At 57.1% G+C, this 13,782-nt stretch overlaps 2 protein-coding genes across 8 annotated transcripts in view; one reads left to right on the top strand and one right to left on the bottom strand.

The window, feature by feature from the left end:
* Positions 1 to 954, bottom strand: part of ESPN (espin) — a 33,579-nt gene extending 32,625 nt beyond the window's left edge. For all 6 annotated transcript variants that reach the window (XM_044942937.2, XM_044942938.2, XM_044942940.2 and 3 more), the window contains exon 1: positions 476 to 954. In XM_044942937.2, the coding sequence (XP_044798872.2) occupies positions 476 to 769 (294 nt within the window). In that variant the 5' untranslated portion in view covers positions 770 to 954. The remainder of the gene's footprint in view (positions 1 to 475) is intronic.
* Positions 955 to 6,555: 5,601 nt separating this feature from the next.
* On the top strand, positions 6,556 to 9,788 carry HES2 (hes family bHLH transcription factor 2). 2 transcript variants are annotated; one of them, XM_025285831.3, is made up of 4 exons: positions 6,556 to 7,442; positions 7,528 to 7,623; positions 7,963 to 7,999; positions 8,079 to 9,788. In XM_025285831.3, the coding sequence occupies exons 1-4, from the start codon at positions 7,398 to 7,400 to the stop codon at positions 8,333 to 8,335; spliced, it is 435 nt and encodes a 144-aa protein (XP_025141616.1). In that variant the 5' UTR covers positions 6,556 to 7,397; the 3' UTR covers positions 8,336 to 9,788. The 2 variants fall into 2 exon arrangements, with proteins under 2 accessions (XP_025141616.1, XP_006048953.2); XM_006048891.4 differs by having other exon boundaries at positions 6,578 to 7,442; positions 7,900 to 7,999.
* Positions 9,789 to 13,782: the final 3,994 nt, after the last annotated feature.

Here is a 13,782-nt window from a genome sequence, read left to right as displayed (position 1 = left end):
ATCAGCTCAAATCCTGGGAAGGACCCCATTTACCAACTCCCCCCCCCTCCTTAGGGACACATGCAACTCAGCCTGGGGTGGGCTGCAAGATTTTGTGCACCACCCTTTCCAGACCTGATCCTGAAGGACATGGGCTTCTGACTCCAGGCCCTCTGTTCCCCTCGCCCACTCTCCAGGACTCCCTGGATCAGTGAGTTTCCCACACCCTCACCTTAAACGCTATCCCGGTCCAGCCCAACTCCATTCCGGTTTCTCACCTGGTAATCTAGGTGGTGGCGAGGGCTTGCCAGAGCATCTGCTCGGGTACTCTCAACACAGGAGCCCACCCTGTCCCTAGTCCTTTGGAGGGAACTCCAAATCTGGCTTGGCTCCGCGGCGCCCCAAACCATCCACCCTTGAGCCACGAGGGCTCCAGGCCAGAACTCCTTCCTGGGAAGGAAGCCCCTCGGGGGCCCAGTGAGCGGCGCAAACTCACATGCACTCCGCAGCCTCCCTGTGAGAGCAGCCACTGCAGGCAGGCGAGGTGGCCGGTGGCGGCGGCGTCGTGGGCCGGCGTGGCGCCGTTGCGCGCGCGGGCCGCAGCGGGCAGACCGGCCTCCTCCACCAGGAAGCGCAGACAGTGCAACTTGCCGGCGCGGGCAGCGTGGTGCACCGGCAGCGCGTCCAGCGGGTCGCGCAGGGAGGGCCCCAGCAGGCGGGCGGCGTGCAGGGACCGCAGCACGTCCAGGTCGCCCTGGCGCGCCGCCTGCAGCGCCTGCTCCAGGGCCATGGTGCCGCCTGCGGCGCCGCGACCCGGGCTCAGCGAGTCCCCCGAGGCGCCATACGCCCTTCCTCGGGCACAGGGAGAGCCGGCGGCCGGGCCGCGGGGCCTGCGGGTTGGGAGGCGGAGCGGCTGCCCGCCCGGCCTCTGTGCCGCGCGCGCTGCCTAGCCGGCTCAGCTCGGCCTCCGCCGCGCTCTGGGGCAGGGGGCACCCGCGGCGCCCGGCTTAAGGCTCGGGCCTGCCCCCCTCCCCCGCCCCCGCCCCGCCCCCGACTCCGCCTCCGCTCCGAGCGCTCGACTGCTGCCACAGGGGCGGTGTGCCCAGGAGCTTCTCTCCTAATTTATTATACTCCGGTCAGAACGGAGACCCCAGAGGGTGATCAGACTGGGTTCGAATTCGAGAGCCGTCCAGAGCGTCCAGACGAACTCATTCATCAATCCCGTGCCAGTTGGAGGCGCTGGGGACACAAGCCAGCAAACAGTGACCGTGTGATCAGAACAGGAAAACGGGGAGCTAGGGAGTGAGTGGTGGAGGCTACGTGGGCAGCCGGGGAAGGGCCCTCTGGGAAGGGGCGGTGGGCTGGGCTTTATTCGAAGGCGCACAGAGGAAAGCCCCAGGCCTGAGAGACTTGGGGAGCAAGGACCATGCACCAGGAACGGGCCTAACAAGTCCTTAAGGGGTTCTGGGTCTATGCCTTGGAGGGTGGGATGGGTGCTGGGCCCTCAGCCTTTCTGGGTCCCCCAGACCCCAATAACTGTCCTCAGATTTCAGATTTCCCAAGGAAGGGTGAGAAAGAAGGGGAAAAAGACAGGAAGGCCTGGTGTACTCTGGTTTCTGGTCCTAGAGACCCTGGGCTCAGAGATCGCCCAGAGGTACCCTCCGGGGTGGGGGAGTCAACTGTGAGCTTGGGGCCCTGAGGCTGCCAAATAAAGAGAGACAGAGAAGCAGGCTGCAAGGGCTGGGGAGCGAGAGGGGGCGGGCACAGGGGAGGCACTCCAGAGCAGTCATCTGGGGAGCAGGCCTGGGACCCCTCCACAAGGGTGCAGGATGGCCCTGGGAGGGCAGTGGGCCAGGAGAGCACACTTGCACCAATCTGCCTGCCTGCCTGGCCAGAAGCCCTTCGTGGGAGCTGGAGGGAGGCCCCGCGGGCTGGACAGGAGAAAGAACTGCTGGAAGACTGGCTGTGTAGCTGTGAGAACTCAGTCAGCACACCCTGCGACCTTGAAACATCCGGTGTCCTTCCTCCCGATGGGAGTGGCCCTTCCTCACCACCTCCCCACTGGAGCCCTGCGAGTGCTCTGCCAGGGGCTGCTTTACCCAATGGCTAGTGGGACAGGCACAGGATGGTGCTGGAAATGCCTAGAGTGAAGGGGCCTCCAGGAAGAGGTGTGTGTGTATGTGTGTGTTTTAGTCGCTCAATTGTGTCCAACTCTTTGTGACCCCATGGACTGCACCACGCCAGGCTTCCCTTGTCTATCACCAACTCCCAAAGCTTGCTCAAGCTCATGTCTATTGAGTTGATGATGCCATCCAACCATCTCATCCTCTGTCGTCCCTTTCTCCTACTGCCTTCAATCTTTCCCAGCATCAGGGTCTTTTCCAGTGAGTCAGTTCTTCTCATCAGGTGGCCAAAGTATTGGAGCTTCAGCTTCAGCATCAGTCCTCCTAATGAATATTCAGGACTGATTTCCTTCAGAATGGACTAGTTGGATCTCTTTGCAGTCCAGGGGATTCTCAAGAGTCTTCTCCAATACCACAGTTCAAAAGCATCAGTTCTTCGGTGCTCAGTTTTCTTTATGGTCCAACTCTCACATCTGTACATGACTACTGGAAAAGCCATAGCTTTGACTAGACAGACCTTTGTCGACAAAGTAATGTCTGCTTTTTAATAGAACAGTGGGTGTCCAATTACCTGGGGCCACCACTAGGTGGCGCCACATGCAGTGGACTTGGAGTGTCATGAGATTAGTCGCTCAGTCCTGTCCAACTCTTTGTGATCCCATGGACTGTAGCCCACAAGGCTCCTCTGTCCATGGGGATTCTCCAGGCAAGAATGCTGGAGTGGGTTTCCATGCCCTCTTCTGGGACACATTCCCAACTCAGGGATCAAACCCAGGTCTCTTGCCTTGCAGGCAGATTCTTTACCATCTGAGCCACATGGTACCCTCCTAAACTGGATCTTCTGGGCCTCAGTGGCCATATGGGTTTCTAGCCACTACCACCACACCAACCCACCTCACTCCCCCATGGGACCTGTGACTGCTGGGGTCTAGGACCCTTACCCAGTGGTTTTCAGACCAGGGGAGGGAGGAGTCTTAGCCTGGCAGTGTCAGCAATTCAGCTGGCACTTGGTGCCTGCTAAAGCAGCCCTCCTATAGCCTACATAGTGGCAAGTGTACCCTGAGTGTTAGGGGTACTTTAAGGACAAAGAACTAAAGTGGCTTCTCTTTTCTGGGGGGTGGTACACCACACAGCATGCAGGATCTTCCCCAACCAACGAACTCATGCCCCCTGCATTGAGAACAGAGTATTAACCACTAGATCACCAGTGAAGCCTGTAAAATAGCTTATCTTGAAGGCCCCTCCCTGTGCTTTCTCCATCAAAAAAAAAAATCCCTGCAATTCTTATCCTTCCTTCCAAGGGGCCCCTCATTCCTGGACACTCTCATCTATCACATGGTTTTGTCATTCTGGGGATTAGATCACAGTGATGTCTGCTGTTATGGCACTGGTCAAGGCAGAAGAGCTGTCCCCCCGCCACTGCCCACAAGGACACCTCCATAGGAGTCACCTGTGAGCACCCATCCTTGCTGACCATCTTCTCAGACTCCTTTCTGAGGATGCCACTCTAAGTCAGGCTGAGATACAGGCCTTCTCTGTCCTTTCTGGGCTGCACTGTGTCCACTGGATCCTCCCAAGCATCTCTAGAGAGCCCATAACCAGCAAGAACACATTTTTGGAAGACCTAACACTTACCAGGCATCATGCCAAGTTTCATCTGCGTATTTAATCCCACAGGGATGCTATGAGAGAGGCACAACACTACACCCATTTTACAGCTGAGAAAGCAGGCACATGGAGGTTCTTCTTGTTTTGCTTATTGCTTTGGTCTTTAACTTAATTGTAATTTTTTAATTTATATTTGGCTGCAGACTTTCTCCAGTTGCGGTGCACTGACTTCTCACTGCCATGGCTTCTCTTGTTGCAGAGCACAGGCACTAGGAGCATGGGCTTCAGTAGATGTGGCACACGGGCTTACCTGCTCCATGGCATGCAGGATCTTCTAGGACCAGGGAAGATCCTGGTCCCAAAACTCCTGTGTTGGCAAATGGATTCTTATCCACTGGACCACCAGGGAAGTCCTGGTTTTGCTTTTTATCTTGCCCGAGGTGACACAAATAGTAAGGGGCAAAGCTCAGAGGCAGATGCTCCTGTGCCTTTCCTTCTTCCCTCTGCCCCTGAAGTTCCCCCTGCCCAGAGCACCTCCAGTGTCCCCCACCCTCCAGATATCAGCTTAGGGGCTCCCTCCTCCACCTGGAGATTCTTCTTCTGGGGTCAGGCATCTGCCCATCCCAGTTACATGGAAAACAGCTGTTCAGACCCGTCTCCCCACTCAAGGGCAGGGACCCAGGTGAAATGTGTCCCCACTGAACCCTAAGTGGTCTCAGCTTCCTTAAAGCCTGCATCCCCGAATTCTGTCCACTGGGTTGTCTTACCTAAGTTCCCTTGCTTATAAATGACTCCTTCCTCCAGATAAACCAGCAAACCCCCCAGAACTCTTCTGACGAAGGGAACAGTCATGGCAGACTAGAGGAGGGACTTTAAAATCTGGGGTAGGGATTCCCCTGGTGGTCCAGTGGTTAAGAATCTTCCTGCCAATGTAGGGGGCACAGGTTTGATCCCTAGTCCAGTAAGATCCCACATGCTGCCTAGCAATGAAGCCATGTGCCACAATTACTGAGCCTGTGGTCTAGAGCCCAGGAGTTGAAACTGCAGAGCTAACGTGCCACAATACCGAAGCCTGCAGACTCTAGAGCCTGTGCTCCGCTCTAAGAGGAGCCACGGTAATGAGAAGCCCATGTACCCCACCTACAGAGTAGCCTCCACTTGCCACAACCAGAGAAAGCCCACACAGCCATGAAGATCCAGTGCAGCCAAAAGTAAAAAAACAAACACAATTAAAAAGGAAAGGTTAAAAAACAAACAAAACAAAACTAGGGTAACTGGAATTTCCTCGCAGTCCAGTGATTAGGGCTCTGTGCTTCCACTTCAGGAAGCATGGATTCGATCCTAGGTTGGGGATCTAAGATTCTGCATATGCTGCAGGACATAAATAAATAAATAAATAGTTAAAGTGAAAGTCACTCAGTCGTGTACGACTATTTATGATCCCATGGATTATACAGTCCATGGAATTCTCCAGGCCAGAATACTGGAGTGGGTAGCCTTTCCCTTCTCCAAGGGGTCGTCTCAACCCAGGGATTGAAACCAGGTCTCCAGCATTGCAGGTGGATTCTTCACCAGCTGAGCCAAAGGGAAGCCCAAATAAATAAAATTTGGGGTAACTGAAAAGGGAGTTTTCTCCCCCACCCTTTAGGCTTCAAAATGGTGGTCCACAGACATGGACAGGGCTGTTCTAGGAAGAACCTTCTTCCCCAGGAGTCAGGTTCAGGGTCTCTCAGCCAGGATGCAGATGTTGGTGCAGGGGGGCTGTTGGTACAAAGACGAATGAGCCAGTGTATGTGGCCCAGGTGTGGTAGGTGGGGATCAGTGAGGGATCCATGAGGTCCTTTTCTTTGAGCCCCTAAAGAATCATTAATGACCTCGGAGGAGACCAGCTCATAGGAGCTCTGAGCTCAACGAGTGGAGGAGACAGTGGCTTAGGCATCCCCAGGCCCTACTCCGCTAAATATGCCGATTTATTCTAATAGCTAGCACAGTCATCGGAGAAGGCAATGGCACTCCACTCCAGTACTCTTGTCTGGAAAATCCCATGGACGGAGGAACCTGGTAGGCTGCAGTCCATGGGGTTGCTAAGAGTCAGACACGACTGAGCGACTTCACTTTCACTTTTCACTTTCATATTGGAGAAGGAAATGGCAACCCACTCCGGTGTTCTTGCCTGGAGAATCCCAGGGGCGGTGGAGCCTGATGGGCTGCCGTCTATGGGGTCGCAGAGAGACGGACACGACTGAAGCGACTTAGAAGCAGCAGCAGCAGCACAGTCATGGGGTGTAAAGGGGGTGAGAGCCAAACGGCCCTTAGGGTACAGCACGTATTCCACACAAGGTAGTCAGTCAGGTCTGGGCAGCACGAGCTCCCCGACTCGCCAGGTTGCTCGTCCTTTTCCTGCATGGCGGGCTGCCCTCTCAAGCCCTGCGGGGGGAGCACGCGGCCTGGGGACTTCGGCCAAACGTCGAAGGTGGGGCTCGGAGATGGGTTGGTGGAGGGGAGGGCCCCCTCCAGCACCCGGGACAGCGCCGGTCGGCTCCACCCTGTGGTTCCTCCTCTCGGCAGGCCGGGGTCCGTGGGTCCAGCCCGCCCTCCTCCCGTGGGTCGGCCTGGCGGTCCGCCGTGCTGGCCGTTGCGCGGCCAGCCGGTTGAGGGCGGGCAGCCTCGAGCAGATGGGCGGGGGACGCCCAGCCAGTTTGCGGCAGCAACGGCCACGCGGCGCGGAGGCGGGCCCCGGGGCCGCTGGGGCCCGGGCGGGCAGGGAGAGACTGCGCCCAGGACCGCCCCGCCCCGCCCGTCACGTGAGCTCCGACTGTCCCGCGGGTGGGAGCCCGGAGGTGGAGCCAGTGAAATGAAAATGAGCTCCCAGTGCTCCTGGGTTGCCTCGTCTTCTTTGGGCCTCAGTTTCCCTATGCAAAACCGAGGACGAATGTGTGGGGGCAGGTGGTCCCTAAGTCGGTGAGGGCTGGAGGACTCTACGGAGCCTCAGGGGGCTTAGTCCTGCCTGGCCAATTTCCAGCCGTTGGAGCCGGGGCAAGTTGAGATCTCTTTCCGGGCCTCAATCTCCCCTTCCAGACCCTCAGGCCAACTGATGGGGCGAGGAGTCCCTCCCCGTAGTAGAAACCTGAGCTGAGTAGTAACTCCCTGACGCCGGGGACTTGGGGGTCCCGCCGCCCCTGGGTCCCCTGCCCAGGCCCAGGGCGGGGCTCAGAGGAGCCGCTGATCTCGAACGAGGGAAGAAAGGCGGCGCTGGACAAGGAAGGGCAAGGGCCTGGCCCCAACCTCTTCCCTACAGCCCACACACACCCCCGCAGGTGCTCTGGGAGGAAGGCGCCCCAGGCCCGAGCCCCAGGCCCACGCCCCAGGCCCGCGACCCCGCCGCAGATGGGACGCCAAGGCCTGGAGCGGGATCCCGGGGGCGCCGCCGTCCCCCCTCCCGCCCCCACCCCGAGCAGGAACAAAGGCGGAGGTGGGACCCAAAGGCGGCCTGACTCCGCGGGGCGGGGCGGGGCGGGCCCGCTGCCTCCTTAAAGCCGGGCTGCAGGCGTGGCGCGCGCACCACTGGCTCCCGCTCTGGTCGTGCACCGGACCTCCCTGCGGGCCTCGGTCTTCTTTCGGTGTCCGCGCGCTCGCGCGCAGGTCTCCACGGGCCGGCCCCACAGCGGCGCCGCTTTCCCACCGAGAATGGGGCTGCCTCGGAGGGCAGGGAACCCGGCGGAGCTGCGCAAGGTAGGAGCCAGGGGACTGGCGTCTGGGGGCAGAGCGGCGAGGGCTGGGGCCTGGACGTAACCTCGGCCAACACGCCCGCCTGCAGAGCCTGAAGCCGCTGCTGGAGAAGCGGCGCCGCGCACGCATCAATGAGAGCCTGAGCCAGCTCAAGGGGCTCATTCTGCCGCTGCTGGGCAGGGAGGTGAGTGCTGGGGCCTCGGGGCCCCGCCGGGCGCACTGGGGCTGGGGGTAGGGGGTCCCTGGGCGCGGGGCGAGGAGGCCGGGCAGGCAGAGATCCTCTTGCCCCAGGAGCCGATAAGGGGCCAACGCGCGGCGCCCAAGGCTCGGGGAGGCCACCCACCGCGGGCCACGGCGCGCGGAGCACCCAGCTCCTGGGAGCGCGGTGCTCACGGCAGCCTGCGGGAGGTCTGTCTTGTTTGTACGTTTCTCTGTCCCTTTCCTTCGTGGCCCGGCGCAGAGCTCCCGCTATTCTAAGCTGGAGAAAGCGGACATCCTGGAAATGACCGTGCGCTTCCTGCAGGAGTTGCCTGCGTCCTCCGGCCCGACGGCGGCGCCCAGTGAGTGACCCCACCCCGCCCCTGCCCGGCCCCGCGGCCAGCGCTCCAGCCCGCGCCTGACGCCGCTCTCCGTCCGCAGCACCCTCCGACAGCTACCGCGAGGGCTACCGAGCCTGCCTGGCGCGCCTGGCTCGCGTGCTACCCACCTGCCGCTTTCTGGAGCCTGCGGTGAGCGCTCGCCTGCTGGAACACCTGCGCCGGAGGGCGGCCAGCGCCACCTCCGACGGCGGGCGCTCTGGGGACCCTTGCGGCCCGCCAGCGCCCTCCCCGCCGCCCGCCCCCTCGCCCTCACCACCCGAACCTCCCCGGAACTCGGGTCTCTGGAGGCCCTGGTAGCCCCCTGGGCCGTTCTACGGACCTTGCTGACTGCGTGGGACCAGGGGCGCTGGACAGACTCAGGAAGCTCTTGGAGGCGGCTCCCGTTCCCACCACGAGGGACCAGCCTGGTACTTACAACCGGGGCAGATCCGGATGTCTGTGATCTGTGCTGGCAGACTGAAGTCCACCGGGACCCAGGAAATAAGGGGAGAGGCCCAGGTTCAGCCCTAGTGTGGGACGTCTGGGCTGGAAAAAGCCTCCTGCCTCAGCAGGCGGAAGGGCTTGGGAGCTGGACCAGTCACAGCTGCCCCCAAAGCCCACACACCTGCCCCAGTGCTGGCAGCAGCCCAGGGGCTGGGCCAGGAGCTCACCTGAGCCAGGTGCAGCCATCTGCTCTGACTGGTCATGCTCTCCCAGCCCCGCATGAGTCTGCCTCCTTGCCAACATCCTGGGAACCTCTGGGCAAGCGGCAGCAGTGGCCTGAAGGGCTCTGCGGGCGGGGGAGCCTTGACCTCCACTCCTGGCTTCCTGCCTAAAGCTTCCAGTTAATTATAGGGACAGGATGCCCCCAGGGCTGTGTGCCTAGAGGTGGGGGCTTCCTTAGGTAGGCTCAGGAAGGATTTATTCCCTCAAGCACTAAGTTAGCACCTGTGTACTGCACACCAAGCCCGGTGGTCTTGGGGTGTGAAGAGGGATACTACAAGAGTGAGGATGCCCTGTGGCCTGGAGGAAGCTTGCTGCCTTGAAGAGCCCGTGCTGATGCGGTTAGCCTGGGGCAGCAGAAACTCAGAGGATGACATGGCAGGTTGAGGAACAGGAGTCCACTTTTCTCATTTTCTCTTTTGAACTGCTCTCTGCTACTGTCAGGACAGATAAGTGGAAGCAACTTGTTCTTAAGACTTTTCTGGCTTCCCCATGAAAGCCAGTGAGACTTTGAAGGTCCGGAGGGGAGGGGGTGCTGTGGATCCCAGCAGCGGGTGCCAGATAATCACCTGTTCCCCCCCAACTCAGTCATGTTCTCAGCATCTCCTGGGGCTTCACGGAGCATTTATGGGAGATGGGGAGTCCTCACTCCCCATGCCCAGTTCCCAGTCCAACCAGCCTGTGTGAGGGACTGGGGCACTGGGGCAAGAAGATAGAGCTGATTGGGGCGGGGGGGGTGTAGTCATTAAACTGGGCTATATGTCACATAAATCCGTGATGACCTAGGCACTGACTCCAGTGGCAGGTTTGGGGAAGCTGCGGGCATCACTGAAGAAGTCAATGTTAAGACAGGAGGGTGAGCTCCTGGCAAGGTGGGCTGTCCTACCACCTGTCTGGGCCAGCTGTCTGGACTGTATGCTCCTGGAGGGCAGGGCTGGGGCCAAGTGTGCCTCTTTGTCCCCAGGGAACTTGGCACGTGGCGGGTGCTCAATAAACATAGTGAGCTAATAAACAGGTGATGTGACTGGTCCATGCTCTATGGAACCCCGACAGCCTGGTTTTTGACTCCCACCCTCTGGATCCCTAATATCCCTTTGAAAAGCTGTTGCACCACAGCCCATACTCCCCAGGACAAATGTGGGGGAGGGAGTGGAGAGGGGGGAGGGCAGTCCCTGGGAACACAAGCCTGCATGCCTGAGCGCCCAGGAGCAAATGGAGGCGGGCAGGTAATCCACAAGCCCATGTCCACTTTGTGAGTTCAAGTTTCCTCCTTGAGTCAAGGACTTCCATCCTTTGGGTACACCCTGGGCAGGCTCCTTGATCCTTTAAATAAGAACTTTCAATAGGGGTTTAAACTTGGTAAGAACTGACCCACTAGAGGCCACTGCTTTCTTCTGAGCCCATCTGGGTCCCCAACTCTGTGACTCTCGTTGACCTGCCCCTAATCAAGCCATAAGACAGGCGGTCAGGGGGCAGGTGTGTTTAGGCCAGTGACTCACAGGGTCAGGCATTCTGGGGTTCTGAGGCCAGTCAAACCCTGGCAAGGAGATGAGGCGTGCCCAGGCGGGTGAGGTTCTGTGCCCGAGGCGAGAAGCTGGTTTCCCAGCAGGGACATGCAGGAGCTGTCTAGAAGGTCTCAACTGGTCCTCCAAGCTGGGCTTGTGAAATAGGGACACCAACAGCCCTCCTCCACAAGGCACCTGCTGGCGCCTCCCTCAGGCAACTCCCCAGGTATTCCCAGGGCCCTGTCTTGGGGTCAAAGGTGAGCCCTGGGCAGAGCAGGCTCCTAAGGTGTGGGAGGGAGGTGGCCTCATTCAGGACCATTGAATAAGCCTTACAAGGCTCACAGGGTGCCCAGCAGACAGCTCTTGCGACATTCTCTCTGCTCTGGTCCTGTGACTGAGTCTAGCTGCGTCTGGTTATCATGCTTGGTTGGAGAAAAGGCTCCCATGTCTCGAAAACCAGTGGGTGAAATGGTCCAATGACCTAATGACGGCGGGAGCACTGAGCTGTTGAGGAGACTCAGGCTGGGGCCAGGTCACACCCAGCCCGCTGGCACCAGTTACTTTGGAGAAGGCAGGTGTGGTTTCCATGAGTGAGAGAAAAGAGCAGGTTACCAAGGAGGACTCTCTAATAAACATTTACAAATTGCTCTGCCCTGGCTGGGAAGCCTGGATTCCGAGGCTGAGTCTTCCATGGGTTTATCTGGAATAAGATCGGAATGAACATAGCCTGTGGGGACTGTCTGGAAAAATCTGCGCCTTTGAAGTGTCCTCCCCAAAGTGCTTTGGGGCGACCACTCTGGTGATGGGGCAGCACAGAGGGGGCTGTCCCTGCCATGTGCGGACAGCCACCTCATACATCAATAAGCAGTCATATTTACTTTTTTATTTTTAATATTTATTTGGTTGTGCTTGGTCTTGTGACATTCAGGATCTTCAGTCTCCATTGTGGCATTCGGGATCTTTAGTTGTGGCATGGGAGATCTAGTTCCCTGACCATGGATCAAACCTGGAACCCCTGCATTGGGAGCAAGGAGTCTAAGCCACTGGACCACCAGGGAAATACTTACTTTTTAAAAACACACCAGGTTGCTATAGCCGGCCCAGTGAACTAACTCACCCAATGGTGTTATTTCCCTTGGTTTTCCTTCTTGTCTGGCCCCCTGCCAGTGTGGCCGTGTCTCTGGGGTGCATGTGCCTGTGTGTGTGTGTGTCCCTGAGCAGCCAGGTGGCCGCCCTGCAGAGAGCTGCCTGGGCATGTGAGGAAGGGGAGAAGGCAGCCATCCACCGAGGGTTCCCAGTGAGCAACTGGTTTCACTTTGGGTTTTGAGAGGCCCTGGCAAAGCCCCAGGCTCTTAAAGCAGCTATAATAAAACTCTGAATGGTTTCAGGAGCGTGAGAAAGGCGCTAGAGGGCACGCCCTAGATTCACACGTGGTGTCGTGTTACAAAAGGTCCACTGGAGGGCAGTAGGGAGCAAGGGCTGGTGGCTGGTCACAGGACAATGCTTTGTGAGCCCAGGGTACCCTGGTCTGGGGCTGAGGAAGGAGAGTTTCAGCTGATTATGTGTCCGCTGCTGGCTCTGTTTGGAGGGCGGGCAGGAGAGCCCTATGTCTTGGTGCTCAGTACATTAAAAATGTCTGGGAAGGGACTTGCCTAATGGTCCAGTGGTTAAGACTCCATGCTCCCAGTGCAGGGGCCTGGGTTCAATCCCTGGTAGGGGAACTAGATCCCACATGACTCAATGAAGACCTGGAGTAGCCACTACCCCCCCCCCCCAAAAAAAATCCCCAAACAAAAACCAAACCAAAAGCCTCGGGGAACATAGGACAAAGTGCTTAAAGAAATAATCATTTTGGACTCCAGGAATCAGAGACAAATCCAGGTTTTATGGGGACTACATTTTGAGGCCCTCTGTAAGAAAACATGTAAAATTATGAGTATAGGTTTAGGATGGAAATGAATATTCAGAATGAAAAATCAGTTGCATCAAGCTAGTGCTGCCTGAAGACTCCTGTCCTGTCCTTTTACATTTCTCTTTAAGCAATTTACCAACCTGCTTCCGTAAGAATGCTTCCTGGTGACACCCCTTTTCCCCACCCCCACCCCCTCCCTTCTCTCCTAAAACATTCTGCTACCTGTCCTTGCTTGTGGGCAGACCCAAGCTTAAGCCTCATCAGCCGCATGGTAATTCCTTTTCTGCCCAGACTGTATCCTGGGTCTCCTGCAATGACAGTAATAAGATAAATACCTCCTCTTTGCTTCCTCCATTTGTTTTAGGCTATAAATTACAAGGTATAAAGTGGAAGTGTTAGTCACTCAGTAGCGTCCAACTCTTTGCAACTCCATGGACTGCCAGGCTCCTCTGTTCATGGAATTCTCCAGGCAAGAATACTGGAGTGGGTAGCCATTCCCTTCTCTAGGGGAACTTCCCAACCCAGAGACTGAACCCGGGTTTCCTGCATTTCCAGTGGGTTCTTTACAAGGTATGCTGCTGCTACTGCTAAGTCGCTTCAGTTGTGTCCGACTCTGTGTGACTCCATGGACTGCAGCCTACCAGGCCTCTCCGTCCATGGGATTCTCCAGGCAAGAACACTGAAGTGGGTTGCCATAGATTCACACAAACATTTACATCATTCAATTCCCCCGGCCTTTGCACTACCTGGGAAGCTGGTGAAATGCAGATTCCTGGGTCCCACCTCCAGGGGTTCTGATTTTCTGTGTTTGAGTCAATACATTCACATCTTTCACTTGAGGCAGGGTTAATTTGACTGAGTGGGAATTCCCTGGCTGCCCAGTGGTTAGAATTCAGTACTTTCAGTACTGGGGACCAGGGTTCCATCCCTGGTCAGGGAACTAAAATTGTAAACAGTGCAGGAACCATCTAGATATTTATAAGTAAAGTGTACATGCATAAAAATGGACAAATTATAGTTGTACAACCTGATTCATTATGATAAAATAGATATACTCATGGAAAGTGAAAAAGTGAAAGTGTTGGTCACTAAGTCATGTCCTACTCTTTGTGACCCCATGGACTGTAGCCCACCAGGCTCCTCTGTCCGTGGGATTTCACAGGCAAGAATACTGGAGTGGGTAGCCATTCCCTTCTCCAAGGGATCCTCCCAACCCAGGAACTGAACCCAGGTCTCAATCTGAGCCACCAGGGAAGCCCATACTCATGGAAACCACTCCGTAGATCAAGACACACAACATCAGCAGCCCTCCAAAAGTCTCCTTCCTGCTTGAGCAAAGAGGCCACGCCCTAGTACCAGGGATGCTGGGGGCTGGTCTGGGGGGAATGGGAAGTTAGCCCATTCAGTGGGCACAGAGTTCCCCTTCTGCAAGATAAGAAGAATTCTGGAGATGGACAGTGGTAATGGTTGCCCAATAGTGTGAATGGACTTAATACCACTGAATTGCATACAGAAAAATGGTTGAGATACTAAACCTTATGTGAATTTTACCACCAAGCAATACATTGAAAGATGCCATATCTGAGACATCCTCAGTGGTCTGATGGTTAAGGCTCTGCCTTCCA

The sequence above is a fragment of the Bubalus bubalis genome, chromosome 5 (assembly GCF_019923935.1).
Source record: "Bubalus bubalis isolate 160015118507 breed Murrah chromosome 5, NDDB_SH_1, whole genome shotgun sequence".
NCBI classification, from domain to species: domain Eukaryota; kingdom Metazoa; phylum Chordata; class Mammalia; order Artiodactyla; family Bovidae; genus Bubalus; species Bubalus bubalis.
The sequence above is the reverse complement of the archived record's forward strand: the minus strand, read 5'-3'. Positions and strand labels throughout refer to the sequence as shown.